At 46.2% G+C, this 22650-nt stretch overlaps 1 protein-coding gene across 10 annotated transcripts in view; it reads right to left on the reverse strand.

The window, feature by feature from the left end:
- Window positions 1-22650, reverse strand: part of TCF12 (transcription factor 12) — a 762188-nt gene that overhangs the window by 15538 nt on the left and 724000 nt on the right. For 8 of the 10 annotated variants that reach the window (XM_030189018.1, XM_030188990.1, XM_030189004.1 and 5 more), the window contains 2 exons: window positions 15440-15554; window positions 13637-13808 (listed from right to left, as the gene is read on the reverse strand). In XM_030189018.1, the coding sequence (XP_030044878.1) occupies window positions 13637-13808; window positions 15440-15554 (287 nt within the window). The remainder of the gene's footprint in view (window positions 1-13636; window positions 13809-15439; window positions 15555-22650) is intronic. The other 2 variants (XM_030188982.1, XM_030188974.1) reach the window with 1 other exon arrangement.

Below are 22650 nucleotides of genomic sequence, written 5' to 3' on the forward strand. Positions count from 1 at the left end.
CAGGCTGTGGCTGCAGGCTGAATCAACTGTGGATAGGATCAAACCTTTCAGCACAATGGATGTGGTCTGCAGACTGTAGTTAGCTCACCTCTGATTTTCAAGGTGTAATAAAGCCATTTTGAAATGGTTGTCCTCATTAAGACACTGAAGAATGCGCTGTTGCACCTAGGAACTCAACAGTGTGATTTAACAAAATGCTTGCTGTACCTTTCTAGTTAGCAAGTTCATCAGCTTTGAAAATTGCCTTTAAAAATCTATGACCCCACTGCTTACTCAGTGTTCCGTTTAGTTGATTACATTACAATAACAACATTCTCATCATCCAGGGCAGATGGTATCGCATCAGAGAATGCTAAACATAATCTTAATAGAGATCACAGCTTATCACTCATCAGGCCAATATTCAGCCACTGAGGTCAGTGGTTTTTTAAAACGCTGACTGTGGCAGTCAAAACAAATCCTGATATTTCGGCACCATTATCCGGGATAAGGCAGTGAGCACCTGAACTTATCATGTTAGTGGCATATAGTCTGCTATCCAGATAACTTATGACAGATAGAAAGCTATCCTAAGTTATCTGGATAGCAGACTGAATGTAACAAAAAAAAAAAAAAATCTGGGCAAGTTCCAGGACCATCTGCGCTCTGCCCTGGCATGATCTACATTGCGTCTATAGTGTCTCTTGGAAGGTAATGCGGCTTGTTGTATCATCCGGCAACCTTGTTTGCAACTACCCCAGAAGCAGGTTCTTTGGAACCAAAACACCATGATGGTTTGAGAGTGGGCGTCAGGAGTTTAAATCACCTCCAGCGCCTTTGTGTCAGTTAAGTACTGGGGTCACCGATTTTAATTTTTACTTTTAAAGTGGAATAAACGGTTGTTAAGAATCAAAAATAAAATTGAATATTTGTCATCAGAGGCAAGGTAAAATTATGTATCATACCTGATAATTTTCTTTCCATTAATCATAGCTGATCAATCCATAGACTGGTGGGTTGTGTCCATCTACCAGCAGGTGGAGATAGAGAGCAATCCTTTTGCCTCCCTATATGTGGTCATGTGCTGCCGGAAACTCCTCAGTATGTCGATATCAAAGCTCCATCCGCAGGACTCAGCACTTAGAGAATTATACCCACAAAGGGACACTCTGCCCAGCTCACCACCGCAGAAACGGGGGAGGGGAATTAACCCAGCTCATCCCCACACAAGTGGGGGAGGGGAATCCGTCCAGCTCATCCCCGCGGAGCGGGGGAGGGACACCACCCCGCCGCTGCGGGGAGATCTGGCTTATCCTGCAAACGCAACCGCGGGAGGAGCTGACTGACCCTAACACCGTCGAAGCGGGAGGGGTACAAAGCTGCCCTACAGCCGCACGAAGCGGGAGGGAGCGCCGGCAGAATTTAGGTCTCAATCCAGCCCCGTAAAACGGAGGGGAGAGGAATGCAGCAGCTCATTGTAACACAAAATCGTTTCAACTCCTGAAGAATCCAATTGAAAAAACTTGAACACGAAGTCCTCCTGAACAGGAACTGAAGACTAAACTTGAACCTGAAATGCAACCAGAATATAAACAGTACAGATATCTGGGAGGGGCTATGGATTGATCAGCTATGATTAATGGAAAGAAAATTATCAGGTATGATACATAATTTTACCTTCCATATCATCATGCTGATCAATTCATAGACTGGTGGGATGTACCAAAGCAGTACTCACCCAGGGCGGGACATAGAAATCCCTGACCGCAACAAAGAAGCTCCAAACCGGGCCTCTGCCCGAGCAGCCACAGTCAAGCGGTAATGCCTGGAGAAGGTATGAGCCGATGCCCAAGTTGCCACCTTGCAAATCTCTTCCAAGGAGACGGACCCGGCCTCCGCCATCGAGGCCGCCTGAGCTCTAGTGGAGTGAGCCTTCAGCCGGATAGGCGGCACCTTCCCCGCGGCCACATAAGCCGCTGCAATGGCTTCCTTGACCCATCTTGCCACTGTAGGCTTAGCAGCCTGCAGACCCTTACGAGGACCTGCAAACAGGACAAACAGATGATCCGACTTCCGGAAATCATTGGTCACTTCCAAGTATCTGATGATGACTCGTCTCACATCTAGATATTTGAGAGCAGAGTACTCCTCTGGGTAGTCCTCCCTACGAAAGGATGGGAGACAGAGCTGCTGATTCACGTGGAAGCGAGAAACAATCTTGGGCAGGAAGGAAGGCACTGTGCGAACAGACACTCCTGCCTCAGTGAACTGTAGAAAGGGCTCTCGACATGATAGCGCCTGGAGCTCGGAAACTCTTCTGGCTGAAGTGATAGCCACCAAAAAGACTGCTTTCAACGTCAGGTCTTTCAGAGATGCCCTCGACAAGGGTTCAAAAGGCGGCTTCTGCAAGGCTCTTAGCATTAGACTGAGATTCCACGCAGGTACCACTGAGTGCAGAGGAGGGCGCAGGTGATTAACTCCCTTGAGAAAGCGCACCACATCTGGCTGCGAAGCCAGGGAAGCACCCTTCAGGCGGCCCCTGAAGCAAGCCAGAGCCACTACCTGGACTTTAAGGGAACTGAGCGACAGGCCTTTCTCCAGACCTTCTTGCAGGAACGCCAACACTGAAGAAATTGGAGCAGTGAAGGGAGAAAGGGAGCCTGCCTCACACCACGATGCAAAGGTACGCCAAACCCTGGCGTAAGCAGTAGAAGTAGAGCGCTTCCTCGCTCTCAGCATAGTGGCGATGATCTTGTCTGAGAAGCCTTTCTTCCTCAGACGCTGCCGCTCAATAGCCAGGCCGTAAGACCAAAGGGGGAGGGATCCTCCATCACCACGGGACCCTGATGCAACAGGCCCTGCTCCGCTGGCAGTCGCAGAGGTCCGTCCACTGAGAGCCTGATCAAGTCCACATACCAGGGACGTCTGGGCCAGTCCGGACCCACCAGGATTACCCGGCCCGGATGCTTTGCCACCCGGTCTAGTACCCTGCCCATCATGGGCCAGGGCGGGAACACATAGAGAAGCTCCTGTGTCGGCCACTGTTGGAGAAGAGCATCTACTCCCAGAGATCGAGGGTCCCGTCCTCTGCTGAAAAAGCGCGGCACTTTGCAATTGGCCGATGACACCATCAGGTCTAGGCTCGGCTGGCCCCAGCGCTTCGTGATGTCCAAGAACGCCTGAGCCGATAGCTGCCACTCTCCGGAATCCAAGGTATGGTGACTGAGAAAGTCCGCCTTGACATTCATGACTTCAGCAATGTGGGCCGCCGACAGCTGTTCCAGGTTCGCTTCCGCCCACTGGCATAGATTCATGGCCTCCTTGGCTAGAGGGGTGCTCTTGGTACCTCCCTGGCGATTGACATAGGCCACAGCCGAGGCATTGTCCAACAGGACCCGTACTGGCTTCAACGCCAGTACTGGGAGAAACTCCAAAAGCGCCAACCGAATGGCTCTGAGTTCCAGGAGGTTGCTAGACCACTTTGCCTCTGCAGGAGACCAGAGCCCCTGTGCTGTCCTTCCCAAGCAATGGGCTCCCTAGCCCGTCAAAGAGGCGTCCGTCGTGACGACAACCCACTCCGGGGTCAAAAGAGGCATCCCTGCGGACAACTTGTCTGTCCTCAGCCACCAGCTCAGCGCCTTGCGCACCGCTAGGTCCAAGGGAAGGCGCACAGCGTAATCCTCCGTCACTGGAGTCCAGCGCTGCAGCAGAGAGAGTTGTAGTGGTCTCATATGAGCCCTGGCCCAGGGCACTACTTCCATCGTGGCAGTCATAGAGCCCAACAGCTGCACATAGTCCCAAGCCCGAAGAGGAGAGGCTACTAGGAACTGGTCCACCTGAGCCTGAAGCTTGACAATTCGATTGTCCGGCAGGAACACTCTGCCCACTTGGGTGTCGAAACGAACTCCCAGATATTCCAGGGACTGAGTCGGGCGCAGCTGGCTTTTCTCCCAGTTGATGATCCACCCCAGGGAGCTCAGAAGAGCAATCACCCGGTCTACAGCTCTGCCGCACTCTGCATGAGAGGGGGCTCGGATCAACCAGTCGTCCAGATAAGGATGGACTTGTACTCCTTCCTTTCGTAGGAAGGCCGCGATGACCACCATTACTTTGGAGAAGGTCCGCGGAGCAGTAGCCAACCCGAACGGGAGGGCTCTGAACTGGAAGTGTCGGCCCAGGACTGCAAAACGCAGAAAGCGTCGATGAGGAGGCCAGATGGGAATATGCAGGTAAGCTTCCTTGATGTCCAAGGATGCCAGGAACTCCCCTGCCTTCACTGCCGCTATAACAGAGCGGAGAGTCTCCATTCGGAAGTGCCGAACTTTCAAGGCCCGATTGACCCCTTTGAGGTCGAGGATAGGCCGTACAGAACCTCCTTTCTTTGGTACCACAAAGTAAATAGAGTAACGTCCCTTGCCAAGCTGATCTTCTGGCACCGGAACGACTGCACCCAGGCGGATCAGATTGTCCAAAGTCTGCTGCACTGCCACAGCTTTGACCGGAGACTTGCAGGGAGAGTGTACAAACCCGTCTCTTAAGGGTCGGCAGAACTCTAGCTTGTAGCCATCTCTGATGACTTCCAGCACCCAAGCGTCTGAAGTTACCCTGGTCCACTCGCCCAGAAACGAGGACAGGCGTCCTCCAATCTGCACTGGGCCATGGACCAGGGCCCCGTCATTGGGTACGAGACCCTGGGGGAAGACCGGAGGAAGCACCTCCGGGACGGCGGTCTCTGTGAAAGGAATGCTGCTTGGGGGAGAAGTTCCTCTTGAAGGAAGAGGGGGCAGAGGAGCCCGACTTGCCTGGGCGATACCGACGGGCTTCCTGAAACCGTCCTTTGGAGTTACCAGGGCGAGCACTGGCCCGAGCCCTGACCTCTGGTAACCTCTTGCCCTTAGACGTGCCGAGATCGGTCACAATTTTGTCCAGCTCGACCCAAAAAAGCAGCTTGCCTTTAAAAGGCAACTTAGCCAGGCGAGACTTAGAGGCGTGGTCTGCAGACCAATGTTTCAGCCAAAGCCACCGCCGCGCAGAGACTGTCTGAGCCACACCTTTAGCTGAGGCTCTCAAGACATCATACAGCAAGTCTGCCAAATAAGCCAAGCCCGATTCCAGGGCCGGCCAATCAGCCCTCAAGGAAGGATCTGAGGGGGAAGCCCGCTGCACAATCGTCAGGCACGCCCTGGCCACATAGGAGTCGCAAACTGAGGCCTGCAAACTTAAAGCAGCCACCTCGAAGGACGACCTTAAGGCCGCCTCCAATCTTCTGTCTTGGGCGTCCTTTAGGGCCGTGCCACCTTCCACCGGCAACGCCGTTTTCTTAGTCACCGCAGTGATTAAAGAATCCACGGTAGGCCAAAGAAAGGCCTCCCGTTCACCTTCAGGCAGAGGATAGAGGCGGGACATAGCCCTAGCCACTTTAAGGCTCGCTTCTGGGACATCCCATTGAGCCGAAATCAAGGTGCGCATGGCCTCATGCACGTGGAAGGTTCTAGGCGGGTGCTTCATCCCCAGCATAATGGCGGAGCCAACAGAGGCTGAGGGAGAGACGTCCTCCGGAGAGGAAATCTTTAAAATGCTCATGGCCTGCACTAACAGGTTGGGCAAATCCTCTGAGCGAAATATCCGCGCTGCAGAGGGGTCATCCGCTCCATCCGAGCGGGAATCCGTCTCCTCCAAGGAATCCCCAAAGGACCGTTGGGAGAACTCAGATACGCTGCCCTCATCTACATCAGAGGAGACAGAGTCCTCTAGGGCCTGGAAATCCACCCGAGGGCGTTTGCTTCCGGAGGCTTCAACCCCTTTATCAGACAGGGGGGCAGGGGCAGCGGTTTGCATAAGAAAAGCCTGATGCAGTAGCAAAATGAACTCAGGGGAGAACCCCCCCCCCCCAAACAGTGCACTTCTGCAGCTTGCCCTAGCCGCACCCTCAACCGGCGCTCGCAAGAGCGGGGGAGAAACGTGCTGCGCATCCAAAATGGCGTCCGGCGCAAAACTCCGAGGAGCCGCGCGGGAAGAACGGCGCTTAACTTTGGCCGCTTTCTTACCGTCGCCCGAATCAAGGGCAACCATAGTATTAACGTCTCCCAGCTCGAGGGCGGCCCAAGAAGAAGCCGTCCGAGCAGAGTGGCCGGCCAACATGGAGTGGGCGAGCAGCGGGGGATGGGCGCTTATGGCGGGAAAAACCGCCGCACCGGAGGAAGAACCGGGACACTGACCGGCCTCCAAACTGATGCTTAACAAAGGCGATTCAGGTTTTGAAATCCCCGCATCCCCACCCACGCGGTCCGGGGAGCGAATCCTCGCGCCCTCGCCCTCCGATGCCATAAGCCACGTGAAGACCGAATGGGGAACCCCCTGCCCGCTATAAAAAGGTAAAATTACCTGCTTCTCGCTCCGAGCTGTAACGAACTGGTGTCCTAGTGAGCAGCTGCAATAAACGTTGAAATAAACGTTGAAATAAATGCCCTTAAAGACGTCCAAAATTTTTTTTTTTTAACGGAGCCAGTGGGAGGGGGGAGAAAAGGAGGGACCTGGCACCACCAGGTTTGCACTTGCTCAAGAAGAGCCCTCAACCCCAGGTACTCAACAAAACCTAAAAATTAGGCTTGGAGACCTAGCCAGAGCTGCTGCTGTGTGTGACCACCACCTGCTGAGATAGAGAACATACTGAGGAGTTTCCGGCAGCACATGACCACATATAGGGAGGCAAAAGGATTGCTCTCTATCTCCACCTGCTGGTAGATGGACACAACCCACCAGTCTATGGATTGATCAGCATGATGATATGGAAATGATTATTATGTGTGCAAGTACCGCAGATCTAGAATAGCTGTGGGCTATAAGAGATCTCATAGTCTATGAAATTGGTATATGATGCCTCTGAGCACACAGTTTTCTATAAAATAAAAATTTTCTATAAAACAAAAATAAACATTTTTGAATAATTTAGGAAGTGCACAATTAGTCAAATTCTGAGGCACTGTCTGGATAGTGCCTCTGAATAATCCAGTCAGCAGCACTTATCTGGTAGCAGGCGCTGTTACTCAGATATGAAATTCGGAATATTGACCTGCATATCTCTTAATACGGTGGCCCCTGATGGTCTAAATAGAGAAATCGAGTGGCTGAATATGTAAATGAGTATTTAAGTTCCAGAAGCCAGTTATACGCATGAGTGAACGTCCTTTTGGCCGTTTTTCACCTGCACATCACTGGAGTATTTAAACCCCTGGGATCCCATAGCTAGCTATGCGCATGAGTGAGCGTCCTAGTGACGGTTTCACTTAGGCATCGCTGGAGTTGAGCATCCACCCACCTTCAGGAGCCGGTAAGGTAGATTTGGATTAGTTTTTCAAATAATTTGAATGAATGTTGTGGGTAGTTTGTATGGTATAATTCATTGTCATTTTTGTTTAGAACAAGACCCCTGAAGACGCTGAGTTCAGTGAAACATGATGTAAATGGTTGTAGTAAATGGTGTGTAAATGTTAAGTGTGGATGAGAGAGAATGATAGAGTATGGGTGTAAGTAGGAAATGTTAATGACTATGAGTTAAGATTTTTCTGAATAAAGATTAAAGAGTTTTTTGGCATTTTCAACGGTTGTTGTTATAAATATATTCATTGATATTCGACCAATTATCGAGTATGAACCTTGATTAGCATAGTGTTAATAGGCACAGGAATCCTTCTAATAGCCTGATGGGAGGCAGAAATTCCTTGCTAAGGCTCACCTCACTAAAAGTAGGGCAGCTCGCTGGAAATTTAGAAACCCATATGAGAATCTGTTGATCAAGTGTTTTATATCACATGCATTGTTGGTTTAATCAGGAATTCATGGGAATGGGACTTGATATACCTCCTTTCTGTGCTTATTGCAACTACATTCAAAGCACAACACATAGTATATACAGGTACTTATTTGTACTTGGGGCAATGGGGGGGGGGGGGGGGGGGTTAAGTGACTTGCCCAGAGTCACAAGGAGCTGCAATGGGACTTGAACCCAGTTCCCCAGGATCAAGGTCTGCTGCACTAACCACTAGGCTACTCCTCTACTCCACTCATGAGTGTGAGTGTTGGGCAGACTGGCTGGACCTTTCAGGTCTTTATCTGCCATCATTTACTATGTTCCCTGGCATTATGGTCAGGACAATCCTATCCATCTTACCTAATCACTTCAGAGTATGGAGAGTTAACACAAGTTAGAAAGTACATTAAGTATTCCATGACTTCCCAGTTCTACGATATTTTTGACCCAGCAAATTTCAGCTACTTCTTTATACTTTCAACTCAGTCTTTACTATGTCTGGGATCTGATGCCACCAATTTGCAATTACAGCTATCCTGGGATGTTCCCCTCATTTATATCTCCTATAGCATGCATAGTCTAGTCATTGCAATGACGAACCTAGGCTGGGGGAGCTATACACCAGAGCTCCTTCTGTAACCCTGCAATTGTGGGCCCTGAACCTAGCCACCAGGTATCACTCTAAGCCCCTCTGCAGCAACCTCAACCCCAGCCAAATCAAGGAGTGAAAGAACCTGGTGCAGGGATCAAAACACAGACCTTCTGCATAGCATCATCTAGCTGAGCCACTAGGCTGTGTCACCTTTATGACTTTTAAAACACTGCTTGGACCAGGGCCAGCCCAGTGGTCCAGTGAGAGTGTTGCATACTCATGTGGGGAGGGGGGAGGTGTTAAGTTTAATTTCCAGGTCAGGCCTTCTGTTTCCTGAGCTGGTTGGTGCTGGGGATGCTGAAGTGTTAATGCTCATGGCCCCTACATAGGAAAGGAAGTCATCATCTAATGGTGGCTCTTAGTGGCCCATATTTAGAATGTGTAATTGCAGCAAAACAGAAAGACAGAGCCATAGTGAGATATGTGCAGTTAATGTGGCTGCATAGAGTATAAGGAAGGCAGGGCACCAAAATAGTGCCCTGTCCATTGCCTCCCCTATTTGGCCACAACGAAGTGGGTGGGGTAGGATGGGAATGTTTCTGGTTTAGGATAGTCCTGCAGAAGGAGCCCTGGTGCATGATCTCTATCTGAAGATTATCTTTGCAGTGACTGAGCTAACTTGGGAGGGGATATGAAATAAGAGAAAAAAAATCCCTTTAGTAGTTGCAAATGAAGGGTCATGTCATGGTGCCAATTTCAGGCCTGGTTTCGATGCAGTTAGAAGCTCAAATGACCAGAAAGCTGTTGAAGCCTCCCTCTCCCCTCCAAAACCCCCTAAAACATTGCCACCACCAGGGCTAAATTTCTGGGGTAAAGGCCAAGAATGCGGTTCTGACTGCTTCTTAGACTCTAGAGCAGCAGGAGTGTTTGTTACAGATCCTCCCTTCCAGGAAGTTTGCAGGGAAGAAGCTGAGCCTGGAGGGAGCAGAGAATAGTCACTTTGTTCTCTATTCCAGCCCAGGCCTGGCATTGGGGGGGGGGGGGGGGGGGGCAAACAGGGCAGCTGTCCTGGGCCCCACACCTCCAGGGTCCCCCCAGTCCAGGCATATCTTCCCCTTCTCCAACCACAGTCCGTCTCCTCCTCCCTCCCAATCTTCTTTAAAAATGTATTTCCCTTCTCAGAGGGGCCCTGGCATGGGCATCCGTTCTCACAAGCTGCCTGTGGCTGCCTCGAAGGTTTCCCTCTCTGCCGCGATCCACCCCCCCTATGACGCAATTTCCGGTTTCTGCCTGGGTGGATTGAGGCAGAGAGGGAAAGCTTCGGGGCAGCCGGTGGTAGCTTGTGAGAATAGCTGCTGTGCCGGGGCCCCTCTGAGAAGGCCACAAAGTGAGGGAAACGGAGGGAGATGGTGGGAAGAAGGGGAAGAGATGCCCGGACTGCGTAGCAATGCAGGTGGGGAGGGAGGATCAGGGACCCCCCTCCTTCATTTCTGCCCTGGGCCCCACCTTGTCTAAAACTGGCCCTGATCCAGCCTTTCTTCTCCTGTTGCTCCTGAAGAAGTAAACAGATATATTTCTTTTCTTGATATAGACCTTATGCTTAAAACATTAATTCATGTCACAAGGTACTATGATTTGGACACTGATCAGAAGACAGATGTGGAGTCTTGGGAAAAAGATGCAGCCCAGAACAGCAGATAAGTGATGATTATTATTTTACACATGGTTCTATGAAATATATTGGACTCACAGGATCAATGATGAATGTACGACTGAGGCATCAGTTTGAATGAATTCATTGAGGTGATCTATCAAATTTGAAAGCCCTACTCTTTTCAATATTTATGAGTGCTCTTTTAAATATATACTGTAGATTATGTAAAAACTTTTTGAATTATATGTTTATGAGGAGCTTGTTTTATTTAGTTTTATTTTTTGCTCTTCATTGAATTTTATATGTGAATCTTTGATTTAGTTTCTGAATATGCAACAGAACAGCCACACAAGTCCACTCTAAATTAGCTATACATACATGTTTGTATAGAGAAAAACCTACATGGCCTCATTTTCTAAAGCATACTAATATACTAGCAAGCATCGATGCACATTAATACACGATAATATGAGTTATGTACCTATTTGGCCCCACTGACAATAATGGGGCTTGCATTCAATAGCATGCATTGTATTGCATTAATGTGCATTAAACACATGTTAGTACATAAGGCCCTTAACTTGCAAACAAAAAGTTTAAAAAAGCCCAATTTACACATGCATATAATTTTTCTGTAGCAGAATGCATCACAGCCGTAGCATCCTAGGTGAGAATAACATCGGCACACTAAACACATAGGAAGCCTAAGTTTAGTTTTATTCCAAACCTTCAGGGAAGACTCTAAGTTGCATGTTTTATGTGCCATCTCTGCTGACAAAACAGTGTTGAAGGACCTCAAAGGTAGATCCCCTTTTCCTCCATAAGGTTACCAAAGGAGCTAGGTCGTTAAAAGTAAACTTTGGATGACTTTGGCAGGCCTGTCATTCTCCCTCGCCTACAATTCTGACCACTGCCTCCCTTTTAAGGGGATAATTTTATAAAGGACTTGAGCACGTAAAGAAACATAGTCCCCTGTATGCAAGTACCAAGTTGCAAATGACTTCTGGTGGCCACTACTCGTGGCACAGTTTCTTGGCGGACAACTGAGCTGCATGGTTAGCCATTGTCTTCCCCAGTCATTTTATCCCCGGGTACTCATTTACCGACTGAAACTGGATGGCTGGCTATTTGACAGAAATTCCAGTGCAGGATTTGAACTCAGATCATGGGTGCAGTAGGCAAGTGACCCACCAGTCGCACCAAGAGATCAGCATTTTACTTGTTAGGATCTTTTTTTTTTTTTTATTTATAATTTTCAAATAATACAAACCATGTATATACATACAAAGAATGTTAGAAAATGATATTACAGGATATCTCCAAAACTCTAACACAATAAGGTAATAGTTCTTCTTACTTTGACCACAATAAGTCAGACAAGATACTAGGAATTAAGCTAAGGAATTATTTTCTTAATAGTTAATTGAGAGGAAAAGACACATAAACCAACTAGCTGATATTACTAGCATATCAAACTGTGTGATGATTCAGGTAGATCCAATACCACCACTTTCCTCTTTGGCAACCACCCATGCCTGCAATTTCTCATGGTCAAGAAACACATAGTTAACATCATTTAAAGAAACAAAACATCTACATAAATATTTCAGTACAAAAGATCCACCTAATGCGAGTATTCGTGGCTTTAACGCCAGAAACTCTCGCCTTCTTTTCTGCGTTTCTTTATTCAGATCAGGAAAAACTTGTATCTTGGCCCCCAGGAATAATGCTTTCATATGTTTAAAATATAAACGAAAAATGTTATTCCTATCCGGCTCCAGTGCAAAGGTCACAAGGAGAGTGGTACGGTGAGTTATCACCTCTAGAGAACTTTCCAGAAATTCTGTAAGGTTAAGTCCAGGTTGAGAGCCTTGGGAGGGAGTTCTGATTCCTGAAATATATTGAGCTCTGGTAATTGGTGGAAAACCCTCTACCGGAACTCCCAGAATTTCACCGAAGTAATTTTTTAACATGTCTATTGCTGGAATCAGTGGAGACTTTGGGAAATTTAGAAATCTTAAATTGTTTCTCCTTCCTCGGTTATCAAGAAATTCTAGCTTCCTAGCTAGAATTTCCCTTTCTTTAACCATTACTCCTGTTAAGTTCTGCAGTTTTTGTGTCTCTTCTCCTAGTGTCTCAATTTTTCTCTCATTTTCTTGTAATCTCCCGGATAGGACACTTTGTTCTTGCTTTAAATCTAGATATTCTGTTTTAATGGAGCTTGTTACCTGGGTTAGGGTGGTATTAATTCCCTGGATAGCGTCCCACAGTGTCTCCATCGTTATAACAGCTGGTCTTATTTCCACTCGACTTCTCTCAGGAGCAGCCTCCAGAGTCAGGGGAGATATCAGGCTTTCAGCCCTTATACTACCAGCAGTGTTCCGTTCTGGGGTTGAGGTAGCGGCAGGGCCCCCTTCTGCAGCTCGAGATCTCACCACTTCGGAAGGGGCATTGAACTGCTTCCCTGCCGGCACTAAGCTGCTTCCGGGTCGAGGAGGAGCTGTAATCTGAGGCGGGCTTAGCGAAGCCGCCTCAATGCTTCGGTCCGTCTGACCAACATCGGGTCCCGTCAGCGTTGGCGTCTGTAGCTTCAACGCCTGGACTCCGAATTGTTCCAGCGTCTTTTGTTGGGTAGCCGGTTTCGCGGGGTCGGAGGAGGCTGAAGCCCCAGTCTTGCCCTTCCTCTTCCCCATAATATCAACGGGGAAGAGTGCTGCGTCCCAGGTATGTCCGCTAAGAAAATCAGGAGCTCCCAGACGTGCGTCCTCTCACGGCGCCATCTTGTCACCCAAAAAACCACTTGTTAGGATCTTATAAAATTGCCTGGGGTACACAAATGTTAAAAGAAGGCACACAGGACACAGCACCTGTGTGCGTGGGATTGGCACTTATGCACAATATTGCTCGGGTAACAGGAGCATCAAATACAGGCATATGACCATGTTGTTACCAGCACTGCTTTGGAGTAGTTAGTACATAAGTAATGCCATACTGGGAAAAGACCAAGGGTCCATCGAGCCCAGCATCCTGTCCACGACAGCGGCCAATCCAGGCCAAGGGCACCTGGCAAGCTTCCCAAACCTACAAACATTCTATACATGTTATTCCTGGAATTGTGGATTTTTCCCAAGTCCATTTAGTAGCGGTTTATGGACTTGTCCTTTAGGAAACCGTCCAACCCCTTTTTAAACTCTGCTAAGCTAACCGCCTTCACCACTTTCTCCGGCAACGAATTCCAGAGTTTAATTATACGTTGGGTGAAGAAAAATTATAAATATGTGCACTTGCTTTCCCTGAGGTAATTTTATTTAAAAGCATACAGCTGAATACAATGCCTTCATAGAACAGGCGCAACATATGCAGGTCTGTGCTGCTTCTGCCTGAGCGACCTGTTATAAAATTACCCTTCACAAGACTGATCAATGATTCTGCAATTATGATTTCTAATTGCATTTTCTCTTTCCAGCTCCCTATATCAAACTCAGATTAACACAGATAAAATCTCTTCAGTTATGTTGAACCACTCTAACAAAAAAAAAATAATGGCTGCTAATAAAACATAGCAGTCACACACAGTAATACTTTTCTTAGAAGCAATTACCATGTTCTTCCTCTAGATGTAATTTTTAAGTCCTTTTGGGACGATTCATCATCTGACCTCATATCGTCGGATAAAGCAGGGTCATGTGCGTTTTCATCCTTCTCTTTCCGCTCTAGTTTGATTTGTTCTGGACTGGACACTCCAGGCTGGCTCGGCAAACCACCCGACAATGCTTTGAATAAAACAACAGAATCCAAATAAGTATCCGTTAATCTCTGGCCAATAAATATAAACTGTCTCTTTTACAAACCAGGATAGTTTTTGCCACCAAATGATCTCATTAGTGAATATTTTTTAACCTTATTTTTATCTACATATTAAGGAGCACCCTCAGATATTCCCACTGTAATAACTCACAGATAAATCGCTGTGGTTTTTTTGTGGTACAGCACCTCATTCATCGGGTTGTTCCTTATTTTATTTTATCCCAATTCAAGTGCCATTTATTCAAGTGAATAAAACAAAGCAAAGCAAAACGATAAAAATGCAGATCACATTATCCAGAGGCAGGTAAATGATTTAATCATGAAAAAGGATAAATAGCTTTACCAATATTTAGAAAGCATTATATCACCATTACTTCACAGATCTCTGTTTGCCAGTGGATTAGTTGCTGCTCAAATTCACCCTGTTCCTTCTCCATAACTTTCAAAAATTCAGCAAGCCACAGACTTCTCAGATTGTTCATCTAGGGCCAGTGGCGTAGCCAAGGGTGGGCTCGGGTGGGCCCAGGCCCATCCACTTTGGGTTCAGGCCCACGCAGTAGCAGCACATCTATAATGTGGCTGGCAGGGATTCCCAAGCCCCACCAGCCAAAAACTCCCAACTGTCCCTCCTGCATACCTTTTAAATAGCAGATCTTCACCTGCAGGAAAGCAGCGACTGATACATACTGTTCGCACCGGCCCCGCAGCCTTCCCTCTGATGTATTCCCGCCTATGCGGAAACAGGAAGTTGCATCAGAGGAAAGGCTGTGGGGCCAGCATGAGCAGTGTGTATTAGTTGCTGCTCGCTGTTTGTGAAAATCTGCTATTTAAATGGTATTCAGGGAAGGGCGGATGTCTGAGAGACCATATGGATGCAGGCAAGAGAGGGAGCGACCAAATCACTTGTGAGACAAGGCAGACTTCTGCCCACCCATCTTGGGCCCAGGCCCACCCAAATTTGGGTGTCTGGCTATGCCCCCGTCTAGGACTAACCCTAAATAAATTCAGGGGCCCTTTTACAAAGATGTGGTAGGTTCCACGTGTGTGCAGTGCTCGCCAAAATGAGACTACTACCAGGCTAGTGCACCCCATGGCGGTAATTTCAGATTTGATGCGTGCCCATACTGCTGGGACAAATGATTTTTTAATTTCCTACCGCGCATGGTGTTTCCGGCATTAATCAGCGGTTGGCAAGTGCCGACTGGTCACCACGCATGTAGTGTGTGAGCCTTACTGCTAGATCAATGGGTGGCATTAAGGGCTCAGGCTGTAAATAGGCACACGCTGGTTTCAATTCTACTGCAGGCCCTTTTCCTGGCCCATTGAAAAAAAAAGCCCTTTTTCTCAGACGTGGTAAAAACTGGCCCAGCGCGCGTCAAAAACACACGTCCACACTACCACAGGCCACTTTTTGCCACAGCTTAGTAAAAGGACCCTTTAACGTTTTACCGTGGATAATGCACGGAAAGTGATGGGATCAATGTGTACTGCCATTTTACCAAAGCTCATGACAGACACGATGCCCCCTTTTGTCATCTTTAATATTCTCATTCAAAAGCTCAATCTTTCATAAATACTGAATGATGCAGCTGGTTACCTCTGTAGTTGTCTTGCGTTTTATGGTTGAGTTCTGTGCCTGCTGCAGATACCGCGCTGGAGAGGACTGAGTGGTTACTGTTGACACTTGAAGATTCTTCTCGATGATTACCAACCTAAATGAAAATAAAAATGCATTTTTAATACACCATAGCCTTCCTACAACTAAATAATTTACCAGTAGGTATAGGCTGTTGCAAGATTGATGAAGCTTACAAATTTTAAATATACCAAGTATTACACAGATATGTCTGAGGGGATTTTTTAAAGGTTTACTTATTTACCTAAAACGATCACTCTTAAAATGCCACGTTAAAAAGAGCTATAGAATTGCAGCATGACAAATTAATTTCCACATGACCTCTAGATCAGGTGTTCCTAAGCCCAGTCCTCCGGACACACCTAGCCATTGGAGCCGACTCTGTGGGTGCTTGAGCACCCCCAATATTGAGAAAAATCCTTGTATGTGTCCAGGGAGGGGTTATTTCCATTGGGCTTAGCACCCCCAATAATTTTGAAAAGTTGGCTCCTATGCACCTAGCTAGTCCAGTTTTCAGGATACACACAATGAATATGCTTGAGAGATTTGCATACAATGGGAGGCGGGGGTAATGCATGCAAATTTCTCACATGCATATTCATTGTGGAGACCCTGAAAACCTGACTGGCTGGGTATGTCTCAAGGACTGGGTTGAGAACTCTTGCTCTAGACCATGGGACCAGTGCTCTCAATGCACTCACTTACAGTGCTATGAAGTAAGTGCTGTCTATTGACCTTAACACTATTGCTAGCTGCACATGGTTCACGGTCAGCTGGAGCAGTAACCTAGTGGTTAGAGCAGACAACCAAAGAAGTCCAGTTCAAATCCTGCTGTTGCCCTGGTGATTTGGGGCATTAACCCTCCAATGACTCAGGTAAAAAAATCAGAACGCAAGCTACTACTGAAAAGGCCTGCGCTACATCTAAATAAACAAAATAAATCTATATTACTAAAATCAACTTGCATTCAATTTTATTTTACAAGCCCACAGTCAGGGATCTTAGCACAAGCATTAGATAATACACTGTGAAGATAGCACTTCTGCCTCAAACAAGAAGCAAAGCAGAACAAATCTTCTTTAAATGGATTCCTATTAGTCAGTTACAATATGGTGAATTAAAATAAATAGCAGTTTGTCACCCTTTGGCCATGTAACACAGTGAATTTGAAAAGAGGAAGACAATATACAAAGGCAAAAAGTAATTCTGGCTTTGGTCTATTACACTGTACTTTTTACATAGTGTCAACACACCTCGGCTATTCTAAGGCATCAGCAGACAGTAGAGTCACATTAACATGTCAACTTCACATTTAACACAATAACCACACTCATATTCTTGCACATTTTAATGAACACTGTTTTAAGGGGAAATTTGAAAAAGGATTTATACACGCATAAAAATACTGCCCTCCCCCAGGCATATAAGTATCTGTGATGAGAAGAAAGTGTGTACTTTTAGAGGCAGAGTTTGGGTGGAGTGCATACAAATTGATTTGTGTGTTTATAAAATGTGTGTGCATGTATTACTTCACATATATTACTGAAGACCACCCTGTTCAAGAAGGCCTACCTTCCCGACGTTACTTAGTTTACTTAATATCTGTTACAGCAAATATATGGACCTTAATAATTTTCTTTTATATTTTATTATCTTGTTTTAGATGATACGTTTACGATCACAATTTTTACTACGCCATTGTTTACTATGACATTGCTTATTGATATTGTAGCATACCCTTGTTATTGTGTAAGCCACATTGAGCCTGCAACTAGTGGGAAAATGTGGGGTATAAATGTGTTAAATAAATAAATAAATAAATATAAATTTACATTTAATCCTGAGAAGGTATAAATGTGTGTGGTTTCATTTCTGCAAGACTTGTGCTGGTATTTTATAGAGACGTATGAGAGGTTATTTTAGAAGCATTCCCATGGGTAAATGGCAACATTTACTGATATAGATTGGCCTACACTTGTAAAAAGGGCTACGTAAACTTGAAGATGCTTATTGCATGTAGGATTTCCTGGAGATACAGAGAGGGCAGGCAGAGGGAGTGGGTAGGACCTGCCTACAATATCAAACTCAATTCCCAATGAGGTAGAGGTCAGCATGTATAGCTGCAATGAAGCATGCTTAAGTGCCTGCAGAAAGGAACAGCTGTTAAGGGAAAGTTTAGGCCCCCTCCTCCAACTATGATCCATTTAATGACCACAGAACATATCCAACCCCCTCCCTGACTCCCCATCAGATCTCCCCTAAACTCAAAGCATCTGATCCCCCCATGAGACTCCCCTTGCAGCAATGAACCTCCTCCTGTCCCCTTGCCTCCTCATCCTCCAACCCCCAATCCTCATTCCCAGTCTTACTGGGGCCCCTTATTTGGCAGGCTAACTCCTAGTGGAAATACTGTAAAATTACCTTTAAGGGTCAATGTGGCCATATTTGCAACCACAGCTGTATATGCAGAAGCAAGTGGGCATTGCTCCTGCTCTATCTGGATACCAGAGGATCCAGTAAAGCCAGGGATGGGGATTGGAGGAGGGGGAACTCAAATTCTGCTACTTGCTCCCACACACATGGGGGATGTCTGCATGGTGTTTTTCCTCATGTGCAGCTTTTCATAACTGCTGCTCCCACTCCACATGGACAGAAATTACACATGCAGTTATGTACCTATTTTGCAAGAGGGTCTACGTTTGGCCTCTTGAAAATACTATGGGAATTCTCCATTTATCAACCTTGATGTATGAATTTCCCCCTCTCCACATACTATCTAAAATTTGCCTCACAAATGCCTCTTTGTTTTTATAAAATATCCAAAAACAGACGCTTACTTGACCTCTCTACCTAGGAGGCCTGATATTAAAAAAAAAAATGACCCTCTAGGTCATAGGTTCTCAACCTAATCCTTGGGACACACCTATCCTTGTGGCATATTTTGATACATGGATAAATACCAGGGATCTCAATTTGAAGTTTCAATTAAACTGTAGTAAGGATGAGGTTTCCTTTGTAGATATTAAGATCAAATATGAGAAGGGTATTTATTTATTTGAATTTTGCTCACACCTTTTTCAGTAGGAGCTCAAAGTGATTTATATTCAGGTACACTGGGTATTTCCCTGTCCCTGGAGGACTCACAATCTAATTTGGTACCTGAGGCAATGGAGGGTTAAGTGACTTGCCCAAGATCACAAGAAGCAGCAGGGGGGCTTGAACCGGCCACCTCTGGATGTCAAGACTGTTGCTCTAGCCACTAGGCCACTCACCCACTCCACTCCTACATTTAAGACTACCTTTTATTGTAAACCTACAGACGTAAACAAGATACTGCACTACAAGAGCTGTCATAATTTGGCGCTTAAGCATAATTTACCCTATAGTTAGTTTCTGAAAATTAAAAGAATATGCTCTGAGTGCCAAGATACAAAATATCAGGCTGGAGTATTGAATGCTAGATTTTATGACAGAGGCTACCCAGCCAAACATCAAGGAAGGTCTCATTAGAGCAGGACAACAAGAAAGGGGTTCCCTTTTGACTGTTTGACCAAAAAAAAACCCCCCTCAGGATAAAGTAGTCTGTACCTTATTTTATGACCACCTATCCCACACCATCATATGCATACTCAGAAAATACCGGCCCATTGTTCAGTACATTCCGCGCTTTGCTGATAAAGATATATTGGTAGCTTTCAAGACATAGAAATCTAGAAGATATTCTTGTACCATCAGTGCTTCTGGTACCTCTGAAAAATAGACACCATTTGGGGGCATTTTCCGTGTCATAATTGTTCTGTTTGTTAATTTAAAAGCCAAAGTTTTTGTACATCCAGTTTCTGATAAGTACAAATTAAGACATTATTCCAATTGTAAGACCGAATGACTTATATATGCAGTCATTTGCCCTTGTAAACTGTTATACATTGGTAAGACTGAGAGCTTTAAATAAATGCATTATTGAACTGAAGTGCGATAAAAAGAAATGTACCTGTGAAACCACTTGTGGAGCACATGCAAGCTAAGCAACACAAATTTGATGATTTAAGGTTCATTGTATTACATAAAATAAATCCACATTGGAGAGGTGGAGACATTAACCACCCATCCTAGAAATACTGTATTATTCCCTCATCCATTCAATAACATTCTACGGCTTTTTCCTCCAGGAAGTCATCCAACCCTTTTTTGAAGTCCGCTAAGTTAACCGCCTTAACCACCTTTTCCGGCAGCGAACACAGGTTTAACTACGAGTTGAGTGAAGAAACATTTCCTCCGATTCATTGCATGCCCTCTTGTCCTAGTATTTTTGGAAAGTGTAAACAGACGCTCCACATCGACCCGTTCCATTCCATTCATTATCTTATAGACCTCTATCATATCTCCCCTCAGCCGCCTTTTCTCCAAGCTGAAGAGCCCTAGCCTCTTCAGCCTATCCTGATAGGGAAGTCGTCCCATCCCCTGTATTATCTTAGTGGAATTGGAAAAGGTGCAGAGAAGGGCAACAATGTCTCTTTTGAGGTGCGGCGACCAGAATTATGGGGATTTTGTTCCATTCATAGGGCGATGTCGCTAGTATCCCAGTTATCCATATTATTATCATGTAGTAGGAAGCCCATGTTCTTAGGTTTGCCATTTTGAGATGAGTCTAAGGCGCGTAGAGCTATCAGTCAGACGTCCTGGTGTGGATCCTATTTAGGTGCCCTCTAATTGTTCTCCTACTGAGTGTTTAGGCCAGCCATTACCAACCCAGTCCCCGGGGCACACCTAGTCCCACTGGGTTTTTAGAATATCCAAAATGAATATTCATGAGTTATATTTGCATGCAATTGAGGGAGTGCATGCAAATCTCTCTCATGAACAGTCATTGTGGATATTGTGGTCCTTCTTATATATTTTTTCTTTTGGGCATTTAGACATGGAGTCCTATTGGGGCCCTGTGTGGGAATCTTGTTCCGCTGCAGATTGAGTCTGGGTATGTGCAGTTCTCTTCCCTATCTCACGCTGCCACAATTCCACTGGTCTTGCCGTGTCTTCTGCTCCATTACCAGCACCGCTCCACTCATTCAGTCATCCGATTTGGATCCTGTGGACCTTTTGCATTTCTTCTCCTGGATCCTTCTGCCACAGGGCCGCTTCCTGTGGGTTTGGTCCCTCAAGCCACAGTGCAGGTGGATTTGGACCCTCCAGCTAAAGTGCAGGTGGATTTGGATCCTGCAGCTGAAGTGCAGGCCCTGCGCCTCGCCCGGTTCTCGGTGCTGGCTGCATCCTGGGGGTTGGCTCCCTCTTCCAGCTTGCTTAGCGTTGGGCCATTCTGTTACCTTGGCACCATCCAATTGCTGGCTCCACTCAAGCAGCTGGCTGTGTTGGGATCTCGGGGCCAGCTGTGTTGTTTCGCCTGGCGCCGGGCCATCCCAGCAGCTGGCTGTTTGGGATTTCAGGCCTTACACCTCAGGTCTGGCTGTGGTGCTTGTCTGGCACCTCGCAAATCACTGGCTCCCATCCAGTGGCTGGCCTCATGGGATCTTGGTCCTCTGCCGCTGCTAGCTGGACAGGTGGATGTTGGGATGGCAGCCCGGGTGGAGGATCCGGAGACAGAGCTACAATCGCTTCTCCCTGCCTGGCTCACCTTCTCTCGGTGGCTGCATGTGCCGGAAGCCCTGAGCCTTCCTGGCTCAGCTGGAGGTGGCTCGCTTGCCTGGTGAGGGCAGTTGTGTTGGGAGATGTGGCAGATCTGGTGGGGAGTCCAGGGCAGCAGTGATCTCATCTGATTCCGTTCTCCTTCCTCTGGAGGCCACGTGCGCTGGCTGCCACTCTCTCACCTGTTCCGGTTTAGCGAGGTGGTTGTCTGCTGGACGCCACCCATCCAGTCTGGGCTCCTGCTGGTGCACCGTCTGATTTTCCACAGCTAGGCGCCTGTCACCAATTAACCTCGGCTGGGGCACCCGTTTGTGGCTTATGGATGACCAAGGCTGCTCGGGATTTTCGGAGCTCGTTTCAGAGCTGCCTGCTATTCGGCCATTTTTAAAAACTGTACACCTATTAATGTGACTTGGTCTTTTGCATGCTACACAATTGTGGTTGTGTTTTTTATGTTACAAACAATATAACAGTGTAGTCATAAAATGTATTTAATGTTTCATTTCATTTGTATGTTTTATTGGAATTATTTTTTATATGATTTTTTTTGTACGTTTTTAATTAATTTATATGTCTGGACTACAGCTTTACCCCTGACACAGCCTTTTGGGCGAAATTTGGTGACATTGGGTATGTGTTTTAATAAACTGTCTACTTCTACACCTGCTAGTCTGCTCTGTGTTTTGATGGTTTTCAAGATATCCACATATAAATATGCCTGCATTACTTCTAATGTATGTAAATCTATCTCATGAAAATTCATTATGGTTGTCCTGAAATCCTGACCGGATAAATGTGTCCCAAGGAATGGGTTGAGAACCCCTGCTCTAGGTTGAAAGTTCCTTTTATAATAGTGAGCCTAGGTTAAGTGAGGAGGAAGGTGTCTATTTTGGACCTAATTTGTTTTTGCAAAACGTCCAAAATTGGATTTGGATGTCATACTGAGTAGAGAGGTGTGGTAGCCGTGTTAGTCCACTTTTAAAGGTAATCAAAAGAAATAAAACAAAATAAAACATGGAAAAGAAAATAAGATGATATCATCTTATTTTCTTTTCCATGTTTTATTTTATTTCTATTGATGTCATACTGAAAATACTCCTTCACTTATCTTTATAAAACTGGCTGGAAACAGGTGCCTACTTGGCTTTCTCACGTAAGTTGCCTGCTATAAAAGTATCCCCACTATCAGGGCAATTCTATAAAGCAGTGGTTTTCAATGCAGTCATCTGGGACCACCTGGCCAGTTTGGCTTTCAGGATACCCACAATAAATATGCATGAGAGATATTTGCATGCAATAGAGGAAGTGCATGCTAATATACCTCATGCCTATCTTGAAAACCCAACTGGCCAGGTGGTCCCTGAGGACTGGGTTGAAACCCACTGCTATAAAGTATGCGCTGATTACGCACATTATTTCATTAGAATAATGGTACATTCGCTCTTAACTGCCAAAAACCAGTTAAGCGCTATTCTGAAAATACACACATATCTTATGTAGTGCCTATTTTACATGTAGGAATACACATAGGT

This window comes from Microcaecilia unicolor, chromosome 1 (genome assembly GCF_901765095.1).
Source record: "Microcaecilia unicolor chromosome 1, aMicUni1.1, whole genome shotgun sequence".
NCBI classification, from domain to species: Eukaryota; Metazoa; Chordata; class Amphibia; order Gymnophiona; family Siphonopidae; genus Microcaecilia; species Microcaecilia unicolor.